Source organism: Eschscholzia californica, unplaced genomic scaffold (genome assembly GCF_041429995.1).
Source record: "Eschscholzia californica isolate CP2 unplaced genomic scaffold, dmEscCali1.0.p SCAF_1, whole genome shotgun sequence".
Taxonomy (NCBI): Eukaryota; Viridiplantae; Streptophyta; class Magnoliopsida; order Ranunculales; family Papaveraceae; genus Eschscholzia; species Eschscholzia californica.
The window spans coordinates 36,295,940-36,314,419 of record NW_028238198.1 but is presented as its reverse complement, the minus strand read 5'-3'; the positions used below and the strand labels follow the sequence as shown (position 1 = coordinate 36,314,419).

At 36.5% G+C, this 18,480-nt stretch overlaps 2 protein-coding genes and 1 long non-coding RNA gene across 6 annotated transcripts; 1 reads left to right on the top strand and 2 right to left on the bottom strand.

The window, feature by feature from the left end:
* Positions 1-715: 715 nt before the first annotated feature.
* LOC147566464 (uncharacterized) lies at positions 716-2,987 on the bottom strand. Of its 2 annotated transcripts, XR_015237435.1 has the most exons (5): positions 2,673-2,987; positions 2,519-2,560; positions 1,154-2,084; positions 927-1,033; positions 716-778 (listed from the first exon to the last, which is right to left on the bottom strand). It is a non-coding gene; the product is annotated as an uncharacterized LOC147566464 (long non-coding RNA). The 2 variants fall into 2 exon arrangements; XR_015237433.1 differs by lacking the exons at positions 2,519-2,560; positions 2,673-2,987 and having other exon boundaries at positions 1,154-2,305.
* Positions 2,988-3,261: 274 nt separating this feature from the next.
* Positions 3,262-7,539, top strand: LOC147566463 (inactive leucine-rich repeat receptor-like serine/threonine-protein kinase At1g60630). 3 transcript variants are annotated; one of them, XM_086652971.1, is made up of 5 exons: positions 3,284-4,111; positions 4,196-5,617; positions 6,446-7,105; positions 7,216-7,299; positions 7,338-7,539. In XM_086652971.1, exons 2-3 carry the CDS (start codon positions 4,258-4,260, stop codon positions 7,102-7,104), a joined length of 2,019 nt encoding a protein of 672 aa, XP_086509097.1. In that variant the 5' UTR covers positions 3,284-4,111; positions 4,196-4,257; the 3' UTR covers position 7,105; positions 7,216-7,299; positions 7,338-7,539. The 3 variants fall into 3 exon arrangements, with proteins under 3 accessions (XP_086509098.1, XP_086509096.1, XP_086509097.1); XM_086652972.1 differs by having other exon boundaries at positions 3,262-5,617; positions 7,268-7,299; XM_086652970.1 differs by having other exon boundaries at positions 3,263-5,617.
* A 4,353-nt stretch (positions 7,540-11,892) lies between these two features.
* Positions 11,893-14,660, bottom strand: LOC147566462 (nascent polypeptide-associated complex subunit beta-like). Its single transcript, XM_086652969.1, has 6 exons — positions 14,601-14,660; positions 13,717-13,784; positions 13,310-13,458; positions 13,143-13,199; positions 12,451-12,489; positions 11,893-12,312 (listed from the first exon to the last, which is right to left on the bottom strand). Exons 2-6 carry the CDS (start codon positions 13,782-13,784, stop codon positions 12,140-12,142), a joined length of 486 nt encoding a protein of 161 aa, XP_086509095.1. The 5' UTR covers positions 14,601-14,660; the 3' UTR covers positions 11,893-12,139.
* Positions 14,661-18,480: the final 3,820 nt, after the last annotated feature.

Sequence of the window (18,480 nt, the reverse complement as noted above, 5' to 3'; positions counted from 1 at the left end):
TTTGAGATAGTAAACGTATAAGTAGAAAACAATAAGGTGAAAAGCAAAGAGATAGTAAACAATTAAGTTAAAATCAAATTGTCGAATTATTACAAAAGGGGGTTCAAGACAATTTTCAAATTTAAAATCATCAAATACGTTTAGTTCATATTTAAGATATGGGCTCACGATAAATTTCTGTAAGCTACGAATCTTAGCATTCCACGTAAGGGTAAGCCTTCATTTGAGGGTTACATTACAAATAGAATTATATACACTGACACCTAAAATAACCATATCTAACATCATACCTCCACCCTAATCTAACATCATACCTCCACCCTAACGTTGCAAAAAATCAACCTTAATGGTCTTGTTGTCACCACAGGCCACAACACATAGTTGTTTGTTGGGGTGAGAGAATGCAAGATCATTTACCCCACCAGCATGTGCGACAATCTAGAAAGAAAAGGTGAAGTTGGAATTAGGACCATAAAACAGCAAACATGTACATAAAAGAAAATAGTACATTCAATTCATACAAAACTCTACGATATAATCAATATAAGGTAATTAGTAAACGTACCTTCAAGTGTTGTTGGGCATCATCCCCTCCATGATAAGAGTATATCTGCACAATGTGTCTAGAATAGCCACCCCTGCTCAATTGTAAGATACCAAATTAATGAATAATCAGGTGCATTAGAAATAAAATACTGGCGGTCGCAGTTGCTTACCAAATAAAAGGGCTTCAAATATTACGGTTCACAGATACAGTGGGATGCTTAGCAAGAGCTGCCTGAATTTCATCGAATTATATTTTAATTTTGCCTTGACTAAGCGCATGATTAAATTGTCGTTCATTTCTTCTTGAAGAGGAATGAACGACAAAGAGAATTCCAAGTATTTTTTTCGAAGTATAACCCTGTGTGAGGAAGGGAATATACCTGCAGTGTCATTGACCAAGGTCCAAGATCCAAAACCTTGAAGTTTTTCACAAACAATCTCTCGAGAACCAACTTCCCACAATGAATGTCCCCAACATTGGTACCAACTGGAGCATTAATAGCAGATATTAGTCAACTAAAAATTAGAGGGTAATAGCATATTTAAGTTTATCACATCGAATCACTGAACGCTGCAGAAAGGAACATAGAGGGTAAGAGAAACTAACCCAAAAGTAGAGTTTGCTGAGTAGGATGAAAACCCATGCTCTAGGGAGATGAGCCCTGACTAAATGTCATTGCAATAGTCTTGGGTTAATCATACATTACAAGTATTGTAATATACTTCAAATTTAGTTCCAAATCTAAGCAATGAACATATAGAAAAAATATTTCACATCAGCCAAAAATACTTCAATTTTGAGTTGAAAGAACTCCTCCATCTTGGTTTTTTCTTCCCTTCAAATCTTCCATAAGAACTTAAACTGCGAGCTCTAATGGAGGTTGAGTTATCAGGTAATCCCTAAGTAAGGAAACTTGAGATCTTTGTGTTGCTAGAAGAGACAACCCATGGTAGAGAAGATGACCTCTCTCTCTTCAAATCTTCTATTTTACTGAATTCTAAATAGAGATAGACTAAATTATAACTCAACTTAAGAACAGAGTTGAAGAACTTAACAAATCAACATTCAAGTTATCAACAAAATACTAAACCCAAAAAAAACCCTTCAATGAAAGCTGAACCTAATCACAACCCAATTTCCAAAAAGATCTCAAGTAAATGTCTTGTATCCTTGTAACTCTCCCTTGAAAAGAAAATGAAGTGATTATAGCAATTAATATAAACTATAAGGTAATATTACAACTTCAGATTACATTCAAAATCCTAACTTGAGCGTTGAGGAACTTTCTACTTAACAATCTTATCTACTTAAATATCACTAAGTTTAGTTTCAGTTAAGGCAAGAAAGTGAAACTAAAGTTACCAACAATTCTAACCCTAAATTTATTTCAATAATCTGAAGACTGAATTGGATCTCAATATTACTTGGTGAGATTTAGGTGATTCAGAAGAACGTCGAAGAATCTCAATGAGTGGGACAACAAAAGCTAGGGTTTTTTCCGGAACCAGTAGCAACATCAACGAAAACATCTTTGAAGCTGCAAAGAAAAGGTATTGTGGTTTCTTGAACTGGTGTGCAGATTATTAATAAACATCACGAGTTGGATGTCTTCTATCCTTATTTTCAGAGTAGACCTTCACAAAGAACTTACAAGCTACCAAAAGCAGTTCGAGTTTCTTTCTCTCATTCCTTCTTCTTTTTCTCTCTCAGGCTTTATATCAAATACATCATATACGAATTACTAAAAACCAAATAATTTTCTTGCAAATTGATAGTTTCTAATATATAAAAAACAAAAGTTGTTTCTTGCAAGTTGAATGTCTCACAAGTTATTCAATCATTCAAAGATTGCCTGAACTGTTGGCATAAATATTTCAATTTGTTCTTTCAATGTTATTGGTAATTTCTAAACCAAATTCTTTAACCTAACTTAGAATATTATAATGATAGATAACTTTAAGAAGTGATTACCTCTAGTGGAAGATTCAATTTTTCAACCTCGATTCCAAAGATCTGAAAAAACAGATAAACCAAAAGAAGCTAGATTAGCATCAATAACTAATGAAATTGAGACTTCAAATTTACTTACTCATGTGGAAAAATCTTCAATCTATCGGTCACTTACCAAAAAACTCATCACCAAGAAGCTAGATGCATAAAATTGGTTGTTGAATTCAAGTTACCAGATCTTAAGAGAAATTCTAACAGTCGCCATGAAGATTTTTTTTTTCTCAAGTTACCAGATCTTTGATTTATGAAGACCTTATCTGATTTCCTAACTTCTGCTTTGCCCTGGAAGATGAACCAGTTTCTGTAGAGTATTCAGGGTTGAAGTAATCCACTTTTCCATTTAAAAAGTAATTCACTCTTTCTTTTTCATCCTCTGTCGTTTTAAGTTTTGAAGAAGATTAAAGACAGAGAGAGAGAAAAAGAGACACGGGTTTGGAGACGAAGGGTTTGGAGATGAAGGGCTTGTTCATCTTACTCAGTGGTGCCCATAGTCTTATTCAACGGTCCAGTTTAAGTTTTGGGTCATTATTTTGTCCTAATCAGCTTGTCCTAGTCACAACTTTTGTGTTTTTATATATTAGATTGTCCTAGTCAGCTTGTCCTAGTCACAACCTTCCTGTTTTGTTATATAGATTTTCCACGTGTAATAAGTGGGTCCCTGGGCCTGCAAAACCCTACTAATTTGCTGTCATCATTGCTTTAACTATTGTCAGTTGTCTCTCTGTTGGGTTTCACTCCTAGAGAGAGAAAGATCATTCAAAAGAGAGAGTGAGAGCGTGTATGCCCTTGCTTTTCTCCAATCTTGTTTATTATCTCCCTCTACATCTTTCATGAATTATTATGTTAGTAGTAATGGAAACCCACTGAGTCTGATTCTCTTTCTTGGGATTTTCTTGAGTCATTTTTTACCTTAGGAATCAGAATCTCTAGTTCTCTTTTTCTTGTTTTCTCATCAGATTTCAATTCAATTCCTTTCAGTCTCCTAGAAGCAGTGAGACTGATATTGACTCTTTTATTAGTTGAATTCTCTTCTTCTTTAATTTGGACTACATTTTTCAGTCCCTCTCTTCTCACCCACTTCGTCTACATTTCTGACAATTTGATCTAGTAAAGTATTAGACCCCATCAGTTCCGAAATGGGTTTGATGAGAGAGAAACAGATAGATAGAGAGAGGTTTTAAAAACCCTAGGTAGTTTAGAAAAAGTAAAGAAATTTATTATCATCCTCTGCTACTTTCTCTGTTAAAATCACGTGAACTTAACGCCATTTGTCCGTGATGAGAGAGAGAGAAAAAAAAGAACAGTAGTCTCCAACCACCATTAATGATTTACTCTTCAAAGTAGCTTACTTGAAAATCTGGGTTTTTATGAAACTAGGGTTTCCATTTCATTGATTGATCTTCTACTCTACCACCACTGTTTATGAGCTGTCAACAACCAGTGAACAAATCAAGTCGGTTAATTTCTTATGGGTTTTTCTGTTATGAAGATGGTGACATTTTCTTATCAAGTTAATAGTGTTGTTTATGTTTTGTTGAAGAAGCTAAAAAGGAAGTAAAAGAGAATACAGAGAGAAAGAGAATACAGATTTGAAGATTTTCTCTTTTTAAGATCCATGAAATGATGAAGAAAAGGAAGAATTAAAAAGAGAAAAAGTGATAAAGTTTTAAAGATCTCATTTCACTTTGTAAAAGATTGAAATGAAATCCCTAATTTCAATTTCAAGTTCAAGAAGGTATGTTTTAGTATTATTCTACTTTCTCTCTCTACAATTAAATCTTAGTTTAGTAAGATCAGATGATATGAAAGCACTTTTAAATCTCAAATCAAGGATTGATCCTTCAAATAAACTTCAATGGAGTGATAGATCAGATTTCTGTAAATGGGAAGGAATCAGAGAATGTACAGGAGGAAGAGTTACTAAATTAGTTTTAGAACATTTAAACCTAACTGGAACCCTAGATACCAAGAGTTTAAATCAGCTTGATCAACTTCGTGTTTTAAGTTTTAAAGGAAACTCTCTTTCTGGTGAAATCCCTAATCTTTCTGGTTTAGTCAATTTGAAATCCCTCTTCCTAAATGATAATCAATTTACTGGTCATTTTCCCACCTCCATTACTGATCTTCATCGATTAAAAGTCGTAATATTGTCCGGAAACCTAATTTCTGGACTAATTCCTGTTTCTCTGCTCAAACTCCGGCGACTTTATGTTCTTTATTTACAAGATAATCAGTTGGACGGAGAAATTCCACCTCTTAATCAAACAAGTCTTAAATTCTTGAATGTTTCGAATAATCGACTCTCCGGTGAGATTCCCTCGACTCCGGCACTCATGCAATTCAATTCCTCATCATTTTCTAGTAACTTCAATCTATGTGGAGAACAGATTAATAAGGTCTGCAACAATACATTTCCATCAAATAGCCCTAATGGGTCTCCATTTATTGTTCATTCACCTCCATCAAAGCACAAAAGCAAGAGAAAACTTATAATAATTATTGCAGGAAGTGTTGCCGGGTTTGTTTTCGTGTTAATCTGTTTGGTAATCTTGTGGATAGTATATAAGAACACCAAGAAGAAGAAGAGGCCCGTCGACGGATCACGTGATTTGAGGAACAAAGGTGAAACTGCCATTGGAGGAGGTGGTGGAGGTGGAATGGGAGGTGAGGGGTCGGGTACTGGTGGAAACAATGGGGCAAAACAAGGTAAATTTTCATGGGAGAATGAGGGTTTGGGGAGTTTGGTGTTTTGTGGACCTGGTGATCAACAAATGAGTTATAGTTTGGAGGATTTGTTGAAAGCATCAGCAGAAACATTAGGAAGAGGGACAATTGGTAGCACGTATAAAGCCGTAATGGAGTCGGGGTTCATAGTTACAGTGAAAAGGTTGAAAGATTCTATGTATCCGAGGCTTGAGGAATTCAGGAGGCAGATGGATGTGCTAGGGAGACTCAGACACCCTAATTTGGTACCTGTCAGAGCTTATTTTCAAGCTAAGGAAGAACGGCTACTCGTATACGATTACTTCCCTAATGGAAGCTTGTTCTCCCTTATTCACGGTAACATCTCATCCTCCTCAATTCCATTCATTACCATTGTTTATTTTTTTTCGGATTTATAACTTGTATTTGTATTCACCCGTAGATTAGTTAATCATCAACTAAGAGAGGGTCGTGAGGGGTCGCTTATTTTGTCGTGTAGATCATCTTCACAGCAACAAAACACGTAAACTTTTGCTTGAGGATGACATTTAGTTAGTCCTTGACTGATAGATTTGATGAGTAACATATGGGCCCATATGGGCCAATGCATTTTCTTTTGTATAGTAGGCCAATGCATTTGATGTGAATTTTTGAAGATCTCAACCACAAACAGAAATAGAAAAATAATTATTAGTCATATTTTGAGTTTATGACTACCTCATATTTGAAATTGGGTCATTTAATCAGTAGACTTTGTGGGTAGATTGTCCTTGCATGAGGAAACTACAAGATTGAGTCAATTATTTAAATAAAGTGATGTAAAAGGGTCAAGCTTTCTTTAAAGTGAGGAATGTACATGACTAAATATAGCTGTAGCATATATCAAATGTCCTTTGTCTATTCTCATTTGCTTGGGTGCTTCTTTTCTTGCCTTATTGGGAAACCTTTACTAGAGTATTCTATTTGAATTATAATTCCTGATCTCTTTTCCCTCCAAAACCCTAGTTTTTATAGGTAAAACAATAATTCTAGCATGACAGGACACCGGAAATGTGGACAAACTAAAGAATATCTAGCCGATCCTGAATTGAACGCAAGATGATTGAGCCCGCTAGTTGTGATGCTATGACGTGTTGATGCGATCATTTGTATCTTGCTATTTAACCTTGTCAACTTACTCTGCAGGATCAAGAACTTCAGGTGGTGGGAAGCCCCTTCACTGGACATCCTGCTTAAAAATAGCAGAAGATTTGGCAATCGGATTAGTTTACCTCCACCAAACCCCTGGTCTAACCCACGGAAACTTGAAATCATCGAACGTTCTCTTAGGTTCAGATTTTGAGTCCTGTCTTACAGATTATGGCTTAACCTCGTTTCGCGACCCAGACTCACTTGAAGAATCAAGTGCTTCTTCTCTCTTCTATAGAGCTCCTGAATGCAGAGACTTACGGAAGACATTAACACAACAAGCTGATGTTTATAGTTTCGGAGTTCTTCTTTTAGAACTTCTCACTGGTAAGACACCTTTTCAAGACCTTGTTCAAGAGCACGGTGCTGATATTCCTCAGTGGGTCCGATCAGTTCGAGAAGAGGAGAAAGAATTAGGAGAAGATCCCAGCTCAGGTAATGAAGCATCTGAGGAGAAACTTGGATCTCTTTTAAATATTGCAATGGCTTGTGTTTCTCTTTCATCAGAGAGTCGACCAGTTATGAAGGAAGTACTGAGAATGATCAGAGAGGTGAGAGCAGAAGCTCAGGTGTCCTCCAATAGTAGCGATCATTCACCGGGGAGATGGTCGGACACGATTCACAGCTTGCCTAGAGAGGAGCATTTGAGCATCTGAGGTAAGCTCTGAAAGATCAGTATTGAAAGCAACTTGTACCTTTTTTTTTTCTTCTTCCTTTTTTTCCCACTATTTCTTTTTCTTTTATGATTTTTTTTTTATTTGAATCAGAGTTTTTCAATTGGGAGGAGCAGTTCTAATGTCTTAATCTTTTTCGGGGCAGTTGAATGTGTGATTTTTCTTGGTGATAGTTAGGTTGAATTGTTTTCAACAAAAAAAAAAAAAAAAGTTAGGTTGAATTGTTTCACTTGTGTGTATTTGGATGTTGGCCGGATTGGGCTCAGTCCAGCAACCTCACCCGATTTAAACAGATAGAGTTTGGTTCAGAATTTAACTCAGTGTATCTTTTGTTTTCTGTCGAACTGGTAATATTGATTTTGCCAGCTATTTGTAAAGATTTGGTTGTATTTCAAAAAACTAGTAGGTAATTTGCTCTGGACTTTGGTAAGAATGTGAAAGTTAAACAGAAGAAAGCGTTCAGATGGATCAAAAAAGTTTTGAGTTAAAATTTCATGAGTCAGGCCCGCCAGTCAGCTAAACTTTTAGCAAAAAATGTCACAAACATTTTCAGACACTTAACAAAACCTTGATACCAAGTTCAGAATATAAAAATAACATCAATTCAGTCAAATAACTTCAAACACTTAACTAATATCCTTACAGTAAAATAGCACCGATTCTCCGCTTTCGTAACACTTTTTTTTGTTTATTATATAAAAGCACCGAACCCAGGTAACTTTAGGGCCGCCTACATACCAATGAGGGGTCGGACTAAATTGACTTCAACGGGATCAAGTGCAATATAGTTCTTCTAAATACATGAACCCTACTTCTGAACAAACCCTATATCAGTCTTTTATTAATCAGACTTTACATATAATTCTTCAACTGACTACTAAATTAAGAGGACTAGTTTTACACCTAGACTTGCTTTAGTGTTTCGTCCAGCTCCTTCTACATATCAAGATCTTCTGCTTCCTTTTCCTCCTTAGCTTCTTCCATATCAGTATTTTTATTGGCATATTGCTTTAGTGATAATGAGATCTTTGATGAACTATAGTTGTTGATGAGAATTCTGCATACAGCCCATTCATCAAACCAGGAACTAATAGAAAAGTGGCCCCTTGTGGTGGAGGGCCCTGTGCGGGCGCACGGCCCGCACCCCCCACCACACGGCCCTAGAACCAACACCATCCGATTTTTATTTTCATTAATTAATAAATCTATAAAATAAAACAGAAGGGAAAAAACTGATTGTGACAAACATTCTTTTTTAATAAAGGAAATTGTCTAGGAGTCCTTCGCAATTTATATATTTTGAAATGTGAAATCGATGGCTCGGATTACTTTGATATAATATAATAAAACATAGTTGAACTTTAATTTAACGACTCGTATCGTTTTCCTCCCAACTCGTCTTTTTGTTCGACGGGGACTTCTTTCTCATCTTCCTCCTCCTCCTCCTCCGAAACCCTAGTGTCTATCTTGAAGAAGATGCCCGTCGATCAAAGTGGCAATGCACACAATTTGTCGGATAAGACAATCCTTCAATCTAGTTGAAGGGGGGAACCTTGGAACAATTGAGAAGACCAAACCGCTTTCTTTCGAGATCCACTTGTCAATCTATCAATCATCTGGTCTTGAATCTCTTGTCGTACAATCTGATATCGAATCATCTGTCGGCGGCTAAGCAAAAAAAAGATGTTGATGAATTGCTATCGAGACATGCGGCAATTCCTCTTAAGCTGGATCGGCGGCATCGTAGCATCAAGAAGCAGGTTCCCAAAGGAGCTATCTTATCCAAATATTTTCAAAAAAGCCTTCGATGTAGTGATGAAATTGTGATACATAATCAAGCCTATTTGTTTTGTTCATTACAAAAATGAATAGAATCCTATCAAATATTCATATTTTTCCTTTGAATTACTCATATATATCCTATGAATTTCATTTCGCACCGGAAACTATTCTAGGAGAAGTTCGAATCCGTTCCGTTCGGATATTGATCGGTCTTGGTTAGCTACGTCTGACTCATTACCTGATGCCGTGGTCTTCCAGCTCGACAAGGTGGTTTTCTTCCCGTTCTTGCTCCTGTTGTTGACAAAGAAGCGCAGGTCTCAGTCAGGTGGTGCACCAGTTTCGTATACATACGCCCTGGTTGGTAAGGTGATGAGATCGACACACTATATGCGATCTACGTTCATAGGTTCTACCTTGAAGCTCTTCTCAGTGCTCGTACGGCTTGTTTTCATTAAGTAGTTCGCTGGGCGCATAGTTCATAATGAACTTCCCTTCTATGCGATGTGCCGCCGATCTCGATCTGCTAGTTCCACCATATTTTCATTGATCATCAGCCGAGGAGGAGAGAAAGCATTCGTATGGCGGAAAATCTTGTATAGAAGTCAAAGGCAAAGACAGATGGAAAGCGAGTTCCACGAACTACTCTGATCTTAATTATTTGTCCGGTTGTTTCCGTCTTTCAGTGAGGGTAAGCGGTAGATGATAGATTCCCTGTTTCTATCGGCTTTCTGGAGACAAATCCTTGCTTGTTTTTTCTCGTTCCCAATTGAGTAATGGGGAGCTTGAAGTTTGCTTTCGGCGTACAGTTCCAGCTAGAGGGAAGGTCGTATCAAGCCTTGGCCTTGATCAGTTACGGGACTCCAAGGCAAGCGCCTTTGATTAGAGAATCTTAGTCAAGCCTACAAGCGGTAGATCCAAATCTTTCTAGTGACGGGCAAGTAGCTCAGAAAAGAGAGAATCTATTTCCTTCCAAGCAGGTTGTAGTCCATTCATATCTCTTTCATAGCATAGGAGGGTAGTCAATTCATATCTCATAGGCAGTAGGCTCTTTTAAGTAAGCCCTTTCTTGAAACTAAGACCTTCCTTTCCGGGTAGCGAGGTGAAGAAGATCATCAAAGTCCGGACGTTTTAGGAACCGTAATGTTTAGCAAGAAACCAACTGTGATCGTCGAATCATTAGGCGATTCGCGGCTAACTTCGTTCGGATCTTATATCGGTTACACCAAAGAGTGTCGATTTGATCGGAAGATATAACCAGAGGGATGAGACATAAGTATGGGTTAGACCCATGTATATGTCCAAAAGGCCGCAAAGATAGTATAAGCCCAAAAGAAAGGGATAATGGGTCGAGCTTAAGATCTGGCCAAAGGAGGGTTGGCCAAAGCAAAGTCGGCCATACTATGGGGCCGGCCAGGCCCAACCCGAAGGGGTTGATCTGGTCGGCCACCCTATTAGGGTTTCCCTTTTAAAGGATCCCAATCTAAGTGGGACTTAGATGTTTGTTTGTGTGCCCATAGAAGTTTCTTTGTCTAAATGAGATTATAACTTAGGAATTCTATATAAGGGTCTTTATTAGAATAGAAATAAGGGGGAATTACTGAAACCCCCACCTTTTCATAATGCACATTACTGAAACCCCCACCTTTCATTTATAATTACTAAAACCCCCACCTTTTTGTAAATTCCGTTAGATTTCTATCTTTACAACATCAAGAAGAAGGTGTTCTTCGTCTAACTGCTGGGAAGTTCTAGCTAACTTGAAAGGTGGGCGATCAAGTTAATTGCTCGGGTGTCTCAAGTAGAGGAGCTGCAATTGGAGCTCTTAGTCTTCGAGAAAACAATCGTATTAGTCTGTAGGAATTAGCAATTAAGGTAAATCACCAAAAATCTTAGTTCATATTTAGCTTATACATGAGATCCTGGGGATACTACTGTTAGACATTAGATCTTGAGATTCCGCTTAGAACACTAGGAGACACCATAATCCAACATATCTGTCCACCTTTATCCTCAATTTTGTTCAATAAATATTTTAGTTACTAATCTTCTCATTATTCCCTTCATTCAAATCATTATTTCGGCCTTCCAACAACATCCAGAATGGGGACTTCGTCAATCTTTATCATCTGGATCTCGAAGGATACTGATTTTTGTACTTTTTTGTTGTTGTGCACTAAAATTTAAAACAAACCATTATCCGTCCTTAAAATGATGCATGTGCGAGAGTGGTTGTTCCTTATACTAAACTTATTTTAGAGTTACCATTCATCATCAATCATTCGTCTCCAAATTTAGCAAGTCAAGATTTAACAATTATAACAAATTTTTTTAAGGTTACTGGTCATCATGTGAAGAGTGGTCGTTCGTCTTTAACAGATATGGCAAGATTTGAACAGGCAAAGAGCTCAAATCTCATCATCGAGCTAGATATAATGATGTCCTCTAATGAGAGAAAATGAAATCAAAATCTGAGTGTTTTTTTTTCTTGAAACTCTGGTGGTCAAGTGATCTCCCTTGCCTACCTGATTGCGCGGTGTTTCCCCTTTTGATTGTTAGAGCTTCTTCACGAACTGACCTTCTTCGAGCATGATGACGAAGAAGATGATAGCGATATAAATTTGGCGAAGATGATGATGTCGATCACTAACTCAGAGAAAGAAGGAAGAAGCATTGAGAAGAAGAGATCTTTAAATTCCAAGTTTTGAACTTTATATATCAATGCCCATAATACTTTGACAACATTAGTTGATACAAAAACTTACGTTTCTTAATTGTTATGAATAGACCTAAACAACCATTTTCTATAATTTATTTGTTGTTAGAAGAATAAAAGCAAAATTGCAAGTAATAAAAAAACTTAATTATTTTTACCACCAAACTGACTATCTATGGAAGTATGGTATGAGCACTTGCAAAGATTAGAAACTTTCTTCAAACTCAAAAACTTGATCTAAATATATGTTATACTGAACAAGCTTCATGGTGCAATTTTATGACAAAACAGATGGACTGTTATTCTGAACAGGTAGATAAAAATAGTATTTCTGGACGAACAGATAAGAGATTGACCCAACATTCATTATAGATGCGCTTTGCAACTAATTTTTGTTCAGAATTTCACCTCTAACATAATAAACACAAAAAAGAACAACTGAAACCTACTACTATAAACTTCAAAAAGTACGATTTCAAGGAGATAAATAAGAAAAGGAGAGAAAGAGCTTCTTCTAGAAATCTAAGCAGCTGCAGTTTGAGCCTCGTTTGCCGCAGCTTCAAATGTCTCTCCAGCAACAAGCTCAGGAACATCGTCATCGTCATCCTCTTGAGCTACTGCTGCTGTACCTGTACCAGGCATCTGCTTCTGGAACTGCTCCGCGAGCTTCCTCAGGTTGTCCAAGTTATCTGCCCCTGTTCAATAGATAAAATACCAGCTTAACTTACTTTCAAGACTTCCAATTTTTCAACTTAGGATGCAAGCTATTGATAAATTAGATGAAGAAATTGTCAAAAATATGTGGGGAAACAAGTGACAAGAATATCACGTACCCAACTGATTGATGATTCCAGGGAGAATATCTTGCAATTCTGAACCAAATAACAAAATGTTAAACAAAGTGTTTTTTAAATATACAACTATGAGAATACCTCAATGATACATATTAAAATGGCATGCACCAGCCTGAACAAGGTGGTAGTTACCAAGAACACTTTTGACTTCGATTGTAAATAATGCGCTATACTACAATATAAGATAACAAAGTACACATTGTAAATCTTACCAAAGGTATGATATTTACAAATTAGACAACGGCCTACAAACTGAATGGTTACTGACACACTGAAATAGAAAAGATTAGCAGCGGTCTGGGCTATGCTAGCCGTATATAGTAGAAATATGATGCATAATTATAGTGGTGGACGGTTCTTGTTTTTCAAATTCAGGTCAGAAACCTAACTGGAGATCTTAGTAGACAAGTATCAAATTTCAAAATGTTTTTTTTATATCCGACTCGAGCTGATTTGGAGCTATTGAAGTCAAACATAAAATAATTTAATTAAGAGTCTGTTGCTTAAAATAACCTTAAAAGAGTATTGTGCGGCCTCTACCCAAAACAAGATAGACAAATTCAGATCCCAACCAATGAAACTTACGCGAGTCAAATTTGTACAATAAAAAAGAACACCACTTCACAGCATAAAAATGTTTACAACATATAGGAAGGTAATGAAAAACGTACTTTTCGTTTGGGGAGATCCACTAACAACCCAAGTGTTGGCAGCAATTGAAGCTTGAACTGAAACATAAGAACAAGTACCAAATGACTTAGAAAGGGAACAGAACAACCACATCAAGATAGGTCAATCCAAATAAAAGTATACATGTGATGCTTTCCGTGAAGTTTACCTTTTGGGTTTAAGAATTGTATGACTACATCATCCTTAAAGATGTTAACTTCCTCGATGGATGGAATTGCATTCACACCTACTCTCTTAAGAGTGCTTTGGAGTCTTTTGTCATCTGTGGTGGTTGTTTTGTGAACTGCCTTCTTCTTTCTGTCATTAAGAGAATAAGCAAAATACAACTAATGAGCTTAAATGTGGTATAATGAATAGTGGAAATGAAGCATCTTCGAACTAAATGGCTGGAAAAGAAATTTTTAAGCCAACTTTAATTTGCCCCATGAATCTGTAATAAAGAGAAAACTCACTACAATTCCTAAAAAACATAAAATTAAGCAACTTCAGCCTAAAACTAACAAAAAGTACATTTTTCAGAAATTGGAACATATATTGAGGAGAAACTCAGCTAACCTTCTTACACTACCCTTTCCACCAGTGCGAACAGCACCAGCCATCTTTATAAGCTTGTCCCTATTCATCTGTAGTAGTAGAAGCAAAATAGACAATTGCAGATGAAATTAGTTGATAACTGAAACTGCAAACTACATCCCAAGCAAATAGGGATGGACAGTCGAATGTAAAGACTAAGCTGAAATTTTTGATAATATTTATCGAATATTCACTGTCAAAGCTATAATTTGGATCTTGATTTCAGCAAAGATATAAACCAATTTAGATGAGTCCAAAAGAGGTGCCCCATAGCTAACGAAAGCAATGGGTCTACAAATTTGCTCGCCTCGCCTTATTGGAATCACACAATTTATGACAGAACAATGTTCCATTCATGTCAATAGTATCACTCATAAATATATAAAAAATGCACTACACGGGAAAATAAAACCGATACTGTTATCCTCAATTCCCAGATCTAGGTTCTCCTAGACATTGTGAGGTCCATATATTGTTTCATTCATGTCGACATTTTATTGAATGTGAGCAAAAGAAGAAAATGCACAAAAAACACCATTAATAAGAAAAAAATATTAATTTTATTAGAAAGAAGAAAAACCCACAAAAATGCAGTAAAAACAGGTTAGAGTGAAGAAGAAAACCCACCAAAATGGAGTAAAACCAGACAAGATGAAAACCCTATACAGGAATCCTCAGCTAACAAACTAAAATCAGATAACTAGAACCCTAGTAAAACAAAAATCTAATGCTTGAGGTAAATAAAGAAGATTAGATTATTGGGTAACCTAATATGATTTAAAATATTAGAAAAAAGATTGAATAAGGTGTCTTTAATGAGATGAAATGAAAAAACTAGAGTAGGAAGAAATAGAAGGGAATAATACCTTGCTAGGGTTTTCGGAGGGGAGAAGAAGGGGGGTTAGATAGAGATTAGATTATGGACGCCGCAACCGCGCGAGCTTGCTCTGGGAAGGGGTAGTATGGCTCACGAGAATATAAATACCATCTGGCTGTTTCCACAATTACCCTCATAAGGTTGTCAAAATTACAATTTAGACATGGGAAATTTTAAAGGCGCCTTCCATAAGTGTTATTTAAAGCCCCACAATTTGACTTGGTAAATCCAGTTTGACCGAATTTGGTCGTAGGCTCCTCCGGTCGATGTTTTCGGGTCAAATTTTGTTACAAAAATTCGGGTCAAGATCTACCGATGAGTTAAAAATCGGTGGATTTAACCAATTTTTGGTGCAAAATTTTGTTCTAGTTCCACAAAATTCAACTCCAACTTCTTAAAGTTGAAATTTACAGTTGAATTTGACGGTCAGAGCCGAATTTCCTAACAAATTTATCCCAAATCCACCAATTTGAGTTGTATTCAATAGTTATCGACCCCTTTGGGATTGGTGAACTTGAGCGGATTTTGTAACCACATTGCCTCGACTCCAACAAATTAAAATTGAAATAAAAATGGGAGGAGTGCCTAGAGGAATGCTTTTAGCCATTTCTTAAGACATGGGGGCGCCAGTAACTGGAAGGCCCCAATAACATTGACAGGGCCGCCAATTATCCTCGGGAGGTTGTCAAAATTATAATTTAAACACGGGAAATTTAAAGCCGCCTTCCATAAGTGTTACAGGTGCCCCCACTGACAGGGGGGCCAATTACTCCTTTGACTCGGTTAATTTGGTTTGACCGAATTTGGTTGTAGGTGCCTCTAAACCGGTGGTCCCAAACCGAATTTTGTTACCGAAGTCTGTTCAAGATCTATCGAATTTAACTCTAATGTTCTGTGTCAAAATCGGTGGACTTGACTAAATTTTGGTACAAATTCAACTCAAAGTCTACCAAATTCAACTCTCCAAATTCAACTCCAACGTTTAAGTTGATATTACAACTGAATTCGGCGGACTTGAGCCGAATTTCATTACAAATTTAACCCGAGGCCACCAATTTAGTTGTATTCAATGGTTATCGAACCCTTTGGGATTGGTGAACTTGAGTCGAATTCCACTCATTTGAAATTTGGAAAAAAAAATGAAGAGTGTCTATTTTGAGACGAGCCCTTTTAGTCATTTTCTAAGACATGGGGGCACCAGTTACTGGAAGGTCCCGATACATTAGGGATGGGTAGTAATCCTTTTTTTCTGTTGCAAAGATGGGTAGTTAATCCTAGAATGGGTACTATTGTTAATCTTCTAATCTCTCTTTTCCTCAATTTATATCTCTTGCATTGTGATGAAGATTAAAGGCAATTTGTGTTTACAAGGAGAAATTTTTTGTTTTGCCGGCTCTGAGTCCACCCGCTAAGATACTAGTCTCTGAAATAAGTTAACAGGAATGTCTGATCTCAGACCAGAGGGACTTATGAGCGTCCGAATCGGGCGTGATTCCCACCCTTGCGTGTACACCTCAATCAAGAGTACCTTTATGGATGACAAAATGAATGCCGCATCGTTATGTTTCCCGAACTCTTTGCGATATTTACATACAAGCGTACCAAAAATTGCGTATAAACAGTATTAGTTTTTTTTTTCTAATTACATTTATTGTAGGAGATACACTAATGTGTATTTTCCGTCCTCATAAGTTCAATGTGATGTGGCCATATAGAAGTGACAACTTCTTGCCTGCCTACTAAATTCTCTTTCTTCCTCTAGGCTATTTGGCACAAGTCTATTCCTATGGTGGATTTTCTTAGACAAAGAGTACCAATAATAGATGCATTGTTTGTCTTAGTGAGGAAGAATCACCAAATCATATATTTTTTTGGATAGTTTTTGTGTAATTTATCTTTTGTTTTTAGGGATTGTATCTCTGATTTGATAACTCTTTGTCATCCTTCAATGAAATTTCCTTGTTCAAAAAAGTATAAAAATGACAACAATTCCATTATAGATTTGATAACTAGGTATCATTATAGTGTCAGATTACAGTGTCATCTAGAGTTTCAAGTAGTAAATCTCTTATTTTAGCCCCAACCCAACCAATAGAAAAAGGAAATATGAATCTTGCAAAATAGTTTTGATATATTATGACATCTGTAGATAATGATCCGAAAACAACAAAAAATATTATATTAAATTAAAATAATAACGAGAGAAATACGCATATGGTAGGAATGGACACAGAGTCAATAATCAATAATGACCTGCCCGGTGACATAGATCCATGAGAGTCTGCGGGGAAGGGAGTTTTTTCGGCCAGTAACTTGCAAAGCAATCCCTGTCGATACGAAGAAATGACATGCAGCAACTGGACAGACTTACGTATTTACGAGTGAAGAGAGAAATGATCATATTCTTCACGCACTTTGAGACAACAAAACTACCAATTGCCTTTCCGCAACTCCAAAGCCCTTGTGTTGTCGTTGAGGATTTTTCAATGTCTATGATTGCTGCGTTGGAATTTGTCTTGGTTCTGCTAGTTTCTAGACTGGAAGCCGATACCATCGAATTTGAGATTGACACTAGTACTAGTACACATATTGAGAGAGATAGTACATGACCAAACTTTGGTTGCCCACTAAAGAGCCCATTATTTTTCAGTCCCATGATCTTGTTCTTATAGTTATCTATATCTGATAGAAAAGAAGAAGAAGAAGAAGAAGGCTTGGAGATAGAAGAAGTGTATGGTATTTATACAATAACTAGAGTTCTTAAAACATACACTATAAACAAATGTAACAGTCTACAAACGTTTCTTTTAAATTAGATTTTATGAAATAATAATAGCCAGGGAGTGCATGTGTAAGGGCATGCAGTGAGAGCTTAACTGCAATTATTTAATTGCAAGTACATTTATTCTACATTGAACATATATCACTAAATGAAAATAATTCTCCTTTTCGATGATGCGTGTGCAAGTGTATTAAATACTATTAAGGTAGTATGTGATGTATTTGTACAACTAGATTATTACTGTAAAAAACAGGGTTGTGGCTGACAAATTAGGAGTCCAGTACCAAATTTTAGTCGAATCTCTTTTATACGAGGTCAAAAGAAGAAAAAAATATACTCTTATGTTTAGAGTAATAAGAAAAAATTGATGTAATTTAACAATAAAAGATAGTCGGTGACGAATCTAAGTTTAATATATGATGTTATATCGCCTTTCTAATATTTTTTTCCCCTAGTAAAGCTTATATGATCTCTAGAAGCTTTTTAATCCACAAAGTATTACTTTAAAATGAGAGAAAATTAAACTCTTGGGACAAAATATGTTGACCAACGCAGAAAAAAAGAAAGATTTGTGACAGATAGCGATAGAAAAGTTACAGAGATAGAGATTTGTGAGAGAAAGGGATAGAAGAAACGAAGAGAGGAATTTGCATCCTCGATTTCTTGTTTGTTATATACATATTATACCAAATGAGTTGTTAGACTATCAAAATTAACTATTAAAGTATATATATGTACAAGGTAAATACGACTCAGCATACATTGTCGGCTCTTACGAAAAATAAAAGTAGTTAGCCAATAATAAGAATCAAACTTGGGACCATTCACACAAGATCAAGAGAGCCAACCAACTAAGCTGCTATCATTTTGTTGTCATGATTCGACCTTACTCATAATATATTAAATTTAAGTTATTACATTGAGGAACTTCCGAAAGAAAGGTCCCTTGTGGTGGCTCTACATAAAATCAACTACTGGTTTGCTGACATCCTTGTTAGTTCTCTATTCTTGTTTGTTTCGGTTTTAACGGGTGGGGTCAGGGGGTGCGCGGCTCCCCCTTGGATCCGCCCTTGCAACCATGAATGCA